This window comes from Aegilops tauschii, chromosome 5 (assembly GCF_002575655.3).
Source record: "Aegilops tauschii subsp. strangulata cultivar AL8/78 chromosome 5, Aet v6.0, whole genome shotgun sequence".
NCBI classification, from domain to species: domain Eukaryota; kingdom Viridiplantae; phylum Streptophyta; class Magnoliopsida; order Poales; family Poaceae; genus Aegilops; species Aegilops tauschii.
The window spans coordinates 463,731,036-463,744,813 of NC_053039.3; the positions used below are offsets into that span (position 1 = coordinate 463,731,036).

The 13,778-nt window shown below is 43.3% G+C and overlaps 1 protein-coding gene across 1 annotated transcript in view; it reads right to left on the minus strand.

Moving 5' to 3' along the window:
* Window positions 1–361: 361 nt before the first annotated feature.
* Window positions 362–13,778, minus strand: part of LOC120964932 (uncharacterized) — a 28,724-nt gene continuing 15,307 nt past the window's right edge. Inside the window, exons 5-7 of the mRNA XM_073499327.1 lie at window positions 1,151–1,241; window positions 642–776; window positions 362–430 (exon numbers count right to left, since the gene is read on the minus strand). Coding sequence (XP_073355428.1) covers window positions 362–430; window positions 642–776; window positions 1,151–1,241 — 295 coding nt within the window. The remainder of the gene's footprint in view (window positions 431–641; window positions 777–1,150; window positions 1,242–13,778) is intronic.

Genomic DNA, 13,778 nt, shown 5'->3' on the forward strand with positions numbered 1-13,778 from the left:
ATCTGAAATAACTGCAGCTAGCTTGAAGTCTGAAATCTACCGGATGACACACAAAAGCAATACCACCAAACCTTATTCTTATTGGACGAGCACAAGATTTATGAGAAGATAACCCACAAAAAAAATCCTATTTGGTTTCTGGATGCATGTACTTTCTGGATTGTGCACATCAAAACATAGAAGAACATTCCTAGGAGAGCCATTGTAGCACACCGAAGTAAACCAAAAATCAAAAAAGAGAAGTGAGTTTGTATCATGTAATTTAGCAATGTATCAGCCCATATCACCATTTATTTTTCAGACCAAAGAAAATGACAGAAGTTTTCCTATTCTTTCCTATACCTTTCTACCAGAATGCTCTCTATTTACGAGCGCCACATAGACTATTTCCACTTGGCGGTCGGTTGGACACAGCAATCCTCGCCGCGAGCTGCAGAAGAACCACACACGCACATACGTTAGGCCAGGAGACACGAACACGGGCGCCATGAAGGGGGAACGGAATGGACCGAAAGAGGGAACGTACGGAGGCATAGTCAGGTTGGGAGGCGGTGAGCGCGACGGCAGTCTCGGCGGCGAGCTCGTCGAGCTGGCTGGTGGTGACGCCCATGTATACCCTGACGCGGACCTTCTATGCAGACCTTCTGCGCGACGAGCACGGGGTCACAGTGCTCCTGGTTGAGCCCATAGCTGAGTTTCTTGAGCCGCATCGTGATCTTGTCGAAGTGCACCGTCTCTGTCTGCCCGTCCCGCTTCACGACGCACATCACCGAAAACTAACGAAAACATACTCATGTAAATCATCCAAATAGGCAATGGTTTTGCCTATTTGTACATCGGAATCAATAATTGAATTATCAACAGATTAGTATATGCAACATGCTTAAATATCATGCCAGGAGAAGAATTAAATGCCACATTTATGAATAGCTGAACATTATGAATGCCATGCTGCATTTTGTAATGGTAATGATCCAAGAGAGTTAAATAGATGGTCATTATTAGGAATGCTCCATAGGATCTAAAGACACGTGTGCATGTTTCCTAAGTGTGCTTCTAAAATTGGATACCCGTTTAGCTCTATTAGCTTGACTTGTAGAGATGGGGACACCGCAAAGTTGAACCTGTCCTAATAGTCACAGACAACAACCTTGTAGAAGATCATGCCCACCCTTGGTCCTTGGAGGGACGTGTGTCGTGGTGGTAACCACATTAGTGAACTTGAAAGGATATACATGTTCCTACATTACAAAAATGAAACAATAAGCATCTTCACAATAGGACTACATAACTTATACATGGTTTAATCATCAAATCAATCTATAGTGGCATGCCTGAAGAAACAAAAAAATCGGTGCAAACAACAGGCCGGCAACATAGGAAGACTCCCTATAGTAGCCAACCCTCACAATACCTCAAAAGGAAATAGACCGCGACTTTCAAAGCCAAGTTGCAACTGGACAACAAGCGAATAAGCATCTCAACAAATCAAACAAGCAACACCAGCCCTACAACCAGTTAGTCCGAGCCTGAAACCAACGCTTACCTCGAGATTTTTGCATAGAACAAAGGATCACAATCCAAGCACCAAAATGCAGATATGAGCTAACCAATAAATAAGCACCTCAATTATGCTTCACAGTATGAAGCACGTCACCTAGACCATGGATGACTATTTGTATACCTTAAACTGCAGATCATGCAATGCAAAATATAAGCACTAAAAAGGAAGTAGTCGAAACAACCGAAACATTGTTCTCTCCTGATCTTGGTTGCACCTCGGATAGATCAGACCATGCAAGTAGGATAAACAATCAATAAGGTCTTTTATGATCTGACTACAGTCTTTTTTGACGCCACACATATGATATGTTTCATCCCAAAGAGGAATGATTTGGCTTTCAGTTTGTAAAAATATAGAATAGTTAATAAATCGAGGCCCTAGCAATCCATAATTTTCTCTAGAAGTCCTTTCACCAGTTCAGGGTAATAACTCTATAGAGTAAAGCACATCAAAGGACACACAGTTAAGATGCAAAAAGAAAACCCCGGTTCAGTTCTACTCAAAGACAAAGATGATGATACAGATTCTAAGCTAGCTGGCACATCTACACAAAGAACCAGCATGACAAATACAAGGACACCGGAGATAAATCTTCGGCTAAGATTGAAGAAAGAAAATAGGATAACCTCACCTTTGATCTGCATAGCACATCCAGAAATAAGAAATTGCTTCCTTAATCATGTCAGTGCTCAGGACAAAACAATCTTCTAGTTCGTTGGTGAGCAACCCTTTTGAAGCTCCTACAAAGAGAAAATTTAGAATTTTAACCCAGAGCACATACTCGCAATGATTAAGCAAACTGGAACACTCTCAAATGCTTAGCAGGCTCTACTTTCAAGAACCATATACAAAATCAATGAATAGAAGGCTGCGTGAACTAAACAGACTTCGGTTAAAGCTATCACACTACAATTAGAAAAGCATATCCGTAGCTGTCAAAAATATATAATAGATTTCCTTGGAGAAGGATAATCTAATCAACCCTAAACAATAGCCAATAAAGGGATTAACCTGAGACTGCAGCAACCACCTAACCTGCCATATATACCCTGAAGGGATTAACCATGTTTCAGATTCAAGTACAGAGGCCTTCAGAATCTGAAACAGAGCTGGTACAACTCAAAGTACAGGAGAGGGAGGGGGGAGAGGTAGGGGGTCGGGCCTGAGAAAAGTTACCGGAGAAGGAGGGGGGCTCCATGGTGCCTCTGCAAGGTGTGGAGAAGGAGCTCCATCTCCATGACGGCGTCTCGTCCCATGGATGTGAGCGTCCCCCCTATCGTCATCGCCGTCCGTGCCTTGGCAACCTGCAAAAAAGGGAAGACAAGATGGCGTGCGGTGAGGAGGAGAGGGTGGCCGAAGGAGGGGAGAGAACAACCTATGCCGGATCCGGTCACCTTTGGCCTCGATCGCTTTTGCCGGTTGTGGCGGATCCCGAGGCGACGAGGAGGGGGAGGCGAGTGGGACGGGAGGCGGCGGCGAGGGTTTCTCCACGGCAGTGGCTGTGATTTATACCCCTGCACATGAAAAGACTAGAATGCCCTCGGCGGGGTGCAGAATTAACAGGCGGTGGCACACCACTGTTCATAGCGATTTAGGGGGCGACGTTGAGGGCTTTCTTTCTCCTAGTAGTTCTTTAGGGTTTATATGTTCAATTGCTAAAGTATTTTACTCTGGTATAGAAAGGATTTGGGCCTCATGCCCCAGGCATGGGCCTAGATCCGCCACTGCTCCAGGTGGTCGCTGCCATGGTGCAGTGCACCACTTGTACCAGAATCTCCGGTGACCAGGACTTGAACGCGAAACTATGGATCCGCGCCTAGACCAAACAATTAAAATCTGAGAATGCTAGATGGTACTTCATTTTAGGACAAAATATCAGCATTGCTAGACATAGACGCTAGATACTAGTATAGCATAATAAAAGTACAACATTCTCCATCTCAGAGAATGAATAGGAAAATACAAACAATGTTGAATTATACACAATCCATGCATTCTATGTATCTTTAGAAACATGCAAGTGGAATTCATATTATGTCTTTTTTCTGACAAAATGCACGGCCAGTCTAGTCTTTATTTCAATTTAAGGAATTACAAAGGCAAGCTTGCTAGCAGAAGGGATCATAAACGATAAAATCAATGCGGCACCACTATTGATCTAGTGATACAAGCCCCGTGAAGACAGTCCATTTTGTGTACATGTGAACATGACACACAGAAACAACAAACATCCATTCAGGATAGCTCTGCTCAAGGATAGAGTTTATTGTTTGTATCGTTACTTTCCAATGTTTCAGTAAAGGTTAAATACCTTCAGGTGATCCGCATCAGCAGACTCAGAAGTACAATTGTCATGGAAACCATTGGATGCAACTGAAGGAAACATGCCCTAGAGGCAATAATAAAGTTGTTATTTATATTTCCTTATATCATGATAAATGTTTATTATTCATGCTAGAATTGTATTAACCGGAAACTTAGTACATGTGTGAATACATAGACAAACAGAGTGTCCCTAGTATGCCTCTACTTGACTAGCTCATTAATCAAAGATGGTTAAGTTTCCTAGCCATAGACACGTGTTGTCATTTGATGAACGGGATCACATCATTAGAGAATGATGTGATGGACAAGACCCATCCGTTAGCTTAGCATAATGATCGTTTAGTTTTATTGCTATTGCTTTCTTCATGACTTATACATGTTCCTCTGACTATGAAATTAGGCAACTCCCGAATACCGGAGGAACACTTAGCGTGCTATCAAATATGACAACGTAACTGGGTGATTATAAAGATGCTCTACAGGTGTCTCCGATGGTGTTTGTTGAGTTGGCATAGATCGAGAATTGGATTTGTCACTCCGTGTATCGGAGAGGTATCTCTGGGCCCTTTCGGTAATGATCATCACTATAAGCCTTGCAAGCAATGTGACTAATGAGTTAGTTGTGGGATGATGCATCACGGAATGAGTAAAGAGACTTGCCGGTAACGAGATTGAACTAGGTATGATGATACCGACGATCGAATCTCGAGCAAGTAACATACCGATGACAAAGGGAACAACGTATGTTGTTATGCGGTTTGATCGATAAAGATCTTCGTAGAATATGTAGGAGCCAATATGAGCATCAAGGTTCCGCTATTGGTTATTGACCGGAGATGTATCTCGGTCATGTCTACATAGTTCTCGAACCCGTAGGGTCCGCGCGTTTAACGTTCGATGACGATTTGTATTATGAGTTATGTGATTTGATGACCGAAGTTTGTTCGGAGTGCCGGATGAGATCATGGACATGACGAGGAGTCTCGAAATGGTCGAGAGGTAAAGATCGATATATTGGAAGGCTATATTTGGGCATCGGAAAGGTTCCGAGTGATTCGGATATTTTTCGGAGTACTGGAGAGTTACGGGAATTCCCCGGGGGAAGTAGTGGGCCTTAATGGGCCATACGGGAAAGGAGAGAAGGGCCTCAAGGGGTGGCTGCGCGCCCCCCATGGCAAGTCCGAATTAGACTAGGGAGGGGGCGGCGCCCCCCACTTTTTCCTTCTCCCTCTCCTACTCCTTCCCTCTCTCCCCTCTTGGAAAAGGAAGGGGACTCCAACTAGGATTGGGAATCCTATTTGGACTCCCCCTATAGGCGCGCCCCTCCTAGGCCGGCCTCTTCCTCCTCCCTCCTTTATATACGTGGCCAAGGGGGCACGCAAAGCACAACAAACAATCTCTTAGCCGTATGCGGTGCCCCCTCCATAGGTACACACCTCAGTCATATCGTTGTAGTGCTTAGGTGAAGCCCTGCGCCGGTAGCTTCATCATCACCATCACCACGCCGTCGTGCTCACGGAACTCCCCCGGCCTCAACTGGATCAAGAGTACGAGAGACGTCATCAAGCTGAACGTGTGCTGAACACGGAGGTGCCGTATGTTCAGTGCTAAGATCGGTCGGATCGTGAAGACGTACGACTACATCAATCGCGTTGATATAACGCTTCCGCTTTCGGTCTACGAGGGTACATGGACACACTCTCCCCGCTCGTTGCTATGCATCACCTAGATAGATCTTTCATGATCGTAGGAATTTTTTTGAATTTACTGCGTTCCCCAACAGTGGTATGCGAGCCAGGTTTATGCGTAGATGTTATATGCACGAGTAGAACACAAAGAGTTGTGGGCGATAATAGTCATACTGCTTACCAGCAACTTCTTACTTTGATTTGGCGGTATTGTTGGATGAAGCGGCCCGGACCGATATTACATGACCGCGTTCATGAGACTGGTTCTACCGACGTGCTTCGCACACAGGTGGCTAGCGGGTGTCAGTTTCTCCAACTTTAGTTGAATTGAGTTTGACTACGCCCGGTCCTTGTTGAAGGTTAAAATAGCACACTTGACGAAAAATCGTTATGGTTTGATGCGTAGGTAAGAATGGTTCTTGCTAAGCCCGTAGCAGCCACGTAAAACTTGCAACAATAAAGTAGAGGCCGTCTAACTTGTTTTTGCAGGGCAAATTATGATGTGATATGGTCAAGACGTGATGAGATATAAACTGTTGTATGAGATGATCATGTTTTGTTAAAGTTATCGGCAACTGGGAGTAGCCTTATTGTTGTTTCTTTATTGCATAAGATGCAAGCGCCATATAATTGCTTTACTTTATCCCTATAGGATAACAATAGTTGCAAAAGCAATAGTTGGCGAGACGACCATGTGACGACATGTTGATAAAGATCAAGATGCTGGAGATCATGGTGTCGTGCCAGTGACGATGGAGATCATAATGGTACTTTGGAGATGGAGATCAAAGGCACAAGATAATGATGGACATATCATGTCACATATTTTGATTGCATTTGGCGTTTATCTTTTATGCATCTTATTTTGCTCAGTACGACGGTAGCTTTATAAGATGATTCCCTACAAAAATTTCAAGGTATAAGTGTTCTCCCTGAGTATGCACCGTTGTGACAGTTCTTCGTGCTGAGACACCACATGATGATCGGGTGTGATAAGCTCTACGTTCACATACAATGGGTGCAAGCCAGTTTTGCACATGCAGAATACTCGGGTTAAACTTGACGAGCCTAGCATATGCAGATATGGCCTCAGAATACTGAGACCGAAAGGTCGAGCGTGAATCATATAGTAGATATGAGCCACATAGAGATGTTCACCATTGAAAATTACTCCATCTCATGTGATGATTGGACATGGTTTAGTTGATATGGATCACGTGATCATTTAGATGACTAGAGGGATGTCTATCTAAGTGGGAGTTCTTAAGTAATATGATTAATTGAACTTAATTTATCATGAACTTAGTCCTGATTGTATTTGCATAACTATGTTGTAGATCAATAGCTCGCGATGTAGCTCCCCGTTTATTTTTGATATATTCCTAGAGAAAAATAAGTTGAAAGATGATACTAGCAATGATATGGACTTGGTCCGTGATCTGAGGATTATCCTCATTGCTGCATAGAAGAATTATGAAGTTGATGCACCGCTAGGTGACAGACCTATTGCAGGAGCAGATGCAGACGTATTGAACGTTTGACAAAGCTCGGTATGATGACTACTTGATAGTTTAGTGCACCATGCTTTATGGCTTAGAACTGGAACTTCAAAAACGTTTTGAACACCACAGAGCATATGAGATGTTCCAAGAGATGAAATTGATATTTCAGTCTCATGCCCATGTCGAGAGGTATGAGACCTCTGACAAGTACTTTGCCTACAAGATGGATGATAATAGCTCAACGAGTGAGCATGTGCTCAGAATGTCTGAGTACAATAATCACTTGAATCAAGTGGGAGTTAATCTTCCCGATAAGATAGTGATTGACAGAGTTCTCTAGTCACTATCACCAAGTTACTAGAACTTCGTGATGAACTATAATATGCAAGGGACAACGGAAACGATTCTCAAGCTCTACGCGATGCTGAAATCGGCGGCGGTAGAAATCAAGAAAAAACATCAAGTGTTGATGGTTAACAAGACCACTAGTTTCAAGATAAAGGGCAAGGTAAAGAAAGGGAAACTTCAAAAGGAATGACAAGAAAGTTGCCACTCCCATGAAGAAGCCCAAAGCTAGACCCAAGCCTGAAACTAAGTGCTTCTACTGCAAAGGAAATGGTCACTGGTATTGGAACTGCCCTAGATACTTGGTGGATAAGAAGGATGGAAAAGTGAACAAAGGTATATTGGATATACATATTATTGATGTGTACTTTACTAGTGTTTATAGCAACCCCTCGGTATTTGATACTGGTTCAATTGCTAAGAGTAGTAACTCGAAACGGGAGTTACAAAATAAACAGAGACTAGTTAAGGGCAAGGTGATGATATGTGTTGGAAGTGATTCCAAGGTTGATAAGATCACCATTGCACACTCCCTTTACCTTCGGGATTAGTGTTGAACCTAAAATAAATGTTATTTGGTGTTTGCGTTGAGCATGAATATGATTGGATCATGTTTATTGCAATACGGTTATTCATTTAAGTCAAAGAATAATTGTTGTTCTGTTTACATGAATAAAACCTTCTATGGTCATACACTTAATATAAATGGTTTATTGAATCTCGATCATAGTGATACACATAATATTCATGCCAAAAGATGCAAAGTTGATAATGATAGTGCAAAATACTTGTGGCACTACCGTTTAGGTCATATTGGTGTAAAGCGCATGAAGAAAATCCATGCTGATGGGCTTTTGGAATCACTTGATTATGAATCACTTGATGCTTGCGAACCATGCGTCATGGGCAAGATGACTAAGACTCCGTTCTCCGGAACAATGGAGCAACCAACTAGCTTGTTGGAAATAATACATACTGATGTATACGGTCCAATGAGTGTTGAGGCTCGCGGTGGGTATCGTTATTTTCTGACCTTCACAGATGATTTGAGCAGATATGGGTATATATACTTGATGAAACATAAGTCTGAAACATTTGAAAAGTTCAAAGAATTTCAGAGTGAAGTGGAAAATCATCGTAACAAGAAAATAAAGTTTTTACGAACTGATCGCGGAGACGAATATTTAACAATGTGGAATAGTTTCGCAACTCACGCCACCTGGAACACCACATCATAATGGTGTGTCCGAACGTCATAACCGTACTTTATTAGATATGGTGCGATCTATGAGGTTTCTTACCGATTTACCACTATCATTTTGGGGTTATGCATTAGAGACAACTGCATTCACGTTAAATAGGGCACCATCTAAATCCGTTGAGATGACACCGTATGAACTATGGTTTGGCAATAAACCTAAGCTGTCGTTTCTTGAAGTTTGGGGTTGCGATGCTTATGTGAAAAAGTTTTAACCTGATAAGCTCGAACCCAAATCGGAGAAGTGCGTCTTCATAGGATACCCAAAATAAAATGTTGGGTACACCTTCTATCACAGATCCGAAGGCAATACATTCGTTGCTAAGAATGGATCCTTTCTAGAGAAGGAGTTTCTCTCGAAAGAAGTGAGTGGGAGGAAACTAGAACTTGATGAGGTAATTGTACATGCTCCCGAATTGGAAAGAAGTTCATCACAGAAATCAGTTCTTGTGATGCCTACACCAATTAGTGAGGAAGTTAATAATGATGATCATGAAACTTCAGATCAAGTTACTACCGGACCTCGTAGGTCAGCCAGAGTAAGGTCCGCACCAGAGTGGTACGGTAATCCTGTTCTGGAGGTCATGTTACTTGACCATGACGAACCTACGAACTATGCGGAAGCGATGATGAGCCCAGATTCCGTGAAATGGCTTGAGGCCATGAAATCTAAGATGGGATCCATGTATGAGAACAAAGTGTGGACTTTGATTGACTTGCTCAATGATTGGTGATCCATTGAGAATAAATGGATCTTCAAGAGGAAGACGGACGCTAATGGTAGTGTTACTATCTACAAAGCTCGACTTGTCGCGAAAGGTTTTCGACAAGTTCAAGGTGTTGACTACGATGAGATTTTTTCACTCATAGCAATGCTTAAGTCTGTCCGAATCATGTTAGCAATGGCAAATGGATAACAAAACTGCACTCCTTAATGGATTTATTAAAGAAGAGTTGTATATGATGCAACCAGAAGGTTTTGTCAATCCTAAAGGTGCTAATAAAATGTGCAAGCTCCAGCAATCCATCTATGGACTGGTGCATGCATCTCGGAGTTGGAATATACGCTTTGATGAGTTGATCAAAACATATAGTTTTATACAGACTTGTGGTGAAGCCTGTATTTAGAAGAAAGTGTGTGGGAGCACTACAGCCTTTCTGATAAGTATATGTGAATGACATATTGTTGATCGTAAATGATGTAGAATTTTCTGGAAAGCATAAAGGAGTGTTTTGAAAGGAGTTTTTCAAAGAAAGACCTCGGTGAAGCTGCTTACATATTGAGCATCAAGATCTATAGAGATAGATCAATACGCTTGATAAGTTTTTTCAATGAGTGTGTACCTTGACAAGTTTTTGAAGTAGTTCAAAACGGAACAGACAAAGAAGGAGTTCTTGCCTGTGTTGCAAGGTGTGAAGTTGAGTAAGACTCAAAGCCCGACCACGACAGAAGATAGAGAGAGAATGAAAGTCATTCCCTATGCCTCAGCCATAGGTTCTATAAAGTATGTCATGCTGTGTACCAGACCTATTGTATACCCTTCCCTGAGTTTGGCAAGGGAGTACAATAGTGATCTAGGAGTAGATAACTGGACATTGGTCAAAATTATCCTTAGAAGACTAAGGAAATATTTCTCGGTTATGGAGGTGATAAAGAGTTCGTCGTAAAGAGTTACGTCGATGCAAGCTTTGACACCGATCTGGATGACACTGAGTCTCGATCTGGATACATATTGAAAGTGGGAGCATTTAGCTAGAGTAGGTCCGTGCAGAGCATTGTAGACATAGAAATTTGAAAAATACATACGGACCTGAATGTGGCAGACCCATTGACTAAACCTCTCTCACAAGCGAAACATGATCACACCTTAGTACACTTTGGGTGTTAATCACATGGTGATGTGAACTAGATTATTGACTCTAGTAAACCCTTTGGGTATTGGTCACATGGTGATGTGAACTATTGGTGTTAAATCACATGGCGACGTGAACTAGATTATTAACTCTAGTGCAAGTGGGAGACTGAAGGAAATATGCCCTAGAGGCAATAATAAAGTTGTTATTTATATTTCCTTATATAATGATAAATGTTTATTATTCATGCTAGAATTGTATTAACCGGAAACTTAGTACATGTGTGAATACATAGACAAACAGAGTGTCCCTAGTATGCCTCTACTTGACTAGCTCGTTAATCAAAGATGGTTAAGTTTCCTAGCCATAGACATGTGTTGTCATTTGATGAACAGGATCACATCATTAGAGAATGATGTGATGGACAAGACCCATCCGTTAGCTTAGCATAATGATCGTTTAGTTTTATTGCTATTGCTTTCTTCATCACTTATACATGTTCCTCTAACTATGAGATTATGCAACTCCCGAAAACTGGAGGAACACCTAGTGTGCTATCAAACATCACAACGTAACTGGGTGATTATAAAGATGCTCTACAGGTTTCTCCGATGGTGTTTGTTGAGTTGGCATAGATCGAGATTAGGATTTGTCACTCCGTGTAACGGAGAGGTATCTCTGGGCCCTCTCGGTAATGATTATCACTATAATCCTTGCAAGCAATGTGACTAATGAGTTAGTTGTTGGATGTTGCATTACGAAACGAGTAAAGAGTCTTGCCGGTAAAGATATTGAACTAGGTATGATGATATCGACGACCGAATCTCGGGCAAGTAACATACCGATGACAAAGGGAACAACATATGTTGTTATGCGGTTTGACTGATAAAGATCTTCGTAGAATATGTAGGAGCCAAAATGAGCATACATGTTCCGCTATTGGTTATTGATCGGAGATTTGTCTCGGTCATGTCTACATAGTTCTCAAACCCGTAGGGTCCGCACGCTTAACGTTCGATGGCGATTTGTATTATGAGTTATGTGATTTGATGACCGAAGTTTGTTCCGAATCCCGGATGAGATCACGGACATGACGAGGAGTCTTGAAATGGTCGAGAGGTAAAGATTGATATATTGGAAGGCTATATTCGGATATCGGAAAGGTTCCGAGTGATTCGGATATTTTTCGGAGTACCGGAGAGTTACGGGAATTCGGCGGGGGAAGTAGTGGGCCTTAATGGGCCATACGGGAAAGGAGAGAAGGGCCTCAAGGGGTGGCTGCGCGTCACCCATGGCATGTCCGAATTGGACTAGGGAGGGGGCGACGCCCCCCACTCTTTCCTTCTCCCTCCCCTAATGCTTCCCTCTCTCCCCTCTTGAAAAAGGAAGGGGACTCCAACTAGGATTGGGAATCCTAGTTGGACTCCCCCTATAGGCGCACCCCTCCTAGGCCGGCCTCCTCCTCCTCCCTCCGTTATATACGTGGCCAAGGGGGCACCCCAAAGCACAACAGACAATATCTTAGCCGTGTGCGGTGCCCCTCCACAGTTACACACCTCAGTCATATCGTCATAGTGCTTAGGTGAAGCCCTGCGCCGGTAGCTTCATCATCACCGTCACCATGCCGTCGTGCTGACAGAACTGTCCCTCGGCCTCAACTGGATCAAGAGTACGAGGCACGTCATCAAGCTGAACGTGTGCTGAACACGGAGGTATTGTACGTTCGGTGCTAGGATCGGTCGGATCGTGAAGACGTACGACTACATCAACCGCGTTGATATAACACTTCCGCTTTCGGTCTACGAGGGTACGTGGACACACTCCCCCCGCTCGTTGCTATGCATCACCTAGATAGATCTTGCGTGATCGTAGGAATTTTTTTGAAATTACTGCGTTCCCCAACAGCATCAGCATCATATTCACCTAGAACACTCTTGAATAACCTTCAAGGAAAGATACACACTTAATTAATTAACTAAAAAGCTCTAGTAACAAACAGGTGCATATATGACCGTAGCATGAACAAGGAGGATAGATTCCCCTTGGGGTAGGGAGAATTCTAAAGCATAAAAGAATTATGGCCGATGCTATGCATCGATCTGGTGATAATATGAGATGCCCGACCACCTAGGCATTGGAATGCGGGACAACTGTCCGTTCTCTCCCCCATGTGCCATTGAGGTGCGCCAGCCTTTGCAACATGAATAATGTTCTGCTCAGGGCTTTGCAACATGAGACCTATTGTACTCCCTGCCAAACCCTATTTTCCTATGTTTTGCGACTCTTGGATCATCGCAAGATGGACCACCATGCTGTGGTCACCACATTGCAACATGGAGCATGTTGTGGTGGCCTCTAGCACAATGGCCATTAGATCATCGCAAAATGGACCATGTCACGGTCACTTCCAGCACGACACGAGCCTTTGGTAACCCTTTTGCAACACGAACCATGTTGCGGTCATGCATCAGAACATGGGCCATGTTGCGATCACCTCAGCTTGCATGAGGTTGTGTGCGGTCCATAGGGTGTGCCAAATCTGCAGTGGTGAGCAGGGTATGTGTTGTATGCATCGAATGATGAAAGGAGATGGAACTGAGCTGCGGTGATGGTGCTCAGCTGCTCGCCATGGAACCGAGCTGCGGTCATGGTACTTGGCTGCTCTCCTTGGAGCTATCCCCCTCCTCGCCAGGGAGCTGCACCATGGATCCGACTTGCAGTGGAGGTGCTCGGTTGCTCACAATGGAGGTTCTCCTCTACCTGCATGACGAACAAGATGGAAGGGGGAGAGTGAAACATGTGGAGGAGAGCGCTACCCGTGAAAGATAAGGCTGGAGGGGAGTGGTGGTCGACGGAAGAAAAAGACTAGTCTGCTGAGGAAAAGCAGTTCCCAAAGGTTCTGATACAAAACCATAGTAATCTACACAAAAATAGCAACTGCCAAGCAACTAGTTTTTTTTGTCAAATCTGCAATTTAAATAATAATAGTAAGATAAATGGATTGTAGATTTTCAAACCATTTTATGACAAATTCATACATAAATTTTATAAATTTATACATTTCTCCTTTCTTTTCCTTTCCTAGTCCATGTTCTAGACCTCTATCTGTCCCTTTGGTCGGCAATGACCGCCATGCCATCCACCATCGGCAACCACCACGATGTCGTTCCGAGTCCTTGCTGTGCACCTGCACCCCTTTAGCCTGGTTCCCCTGTGGCATGCACTATCATACTGGCTCCGCC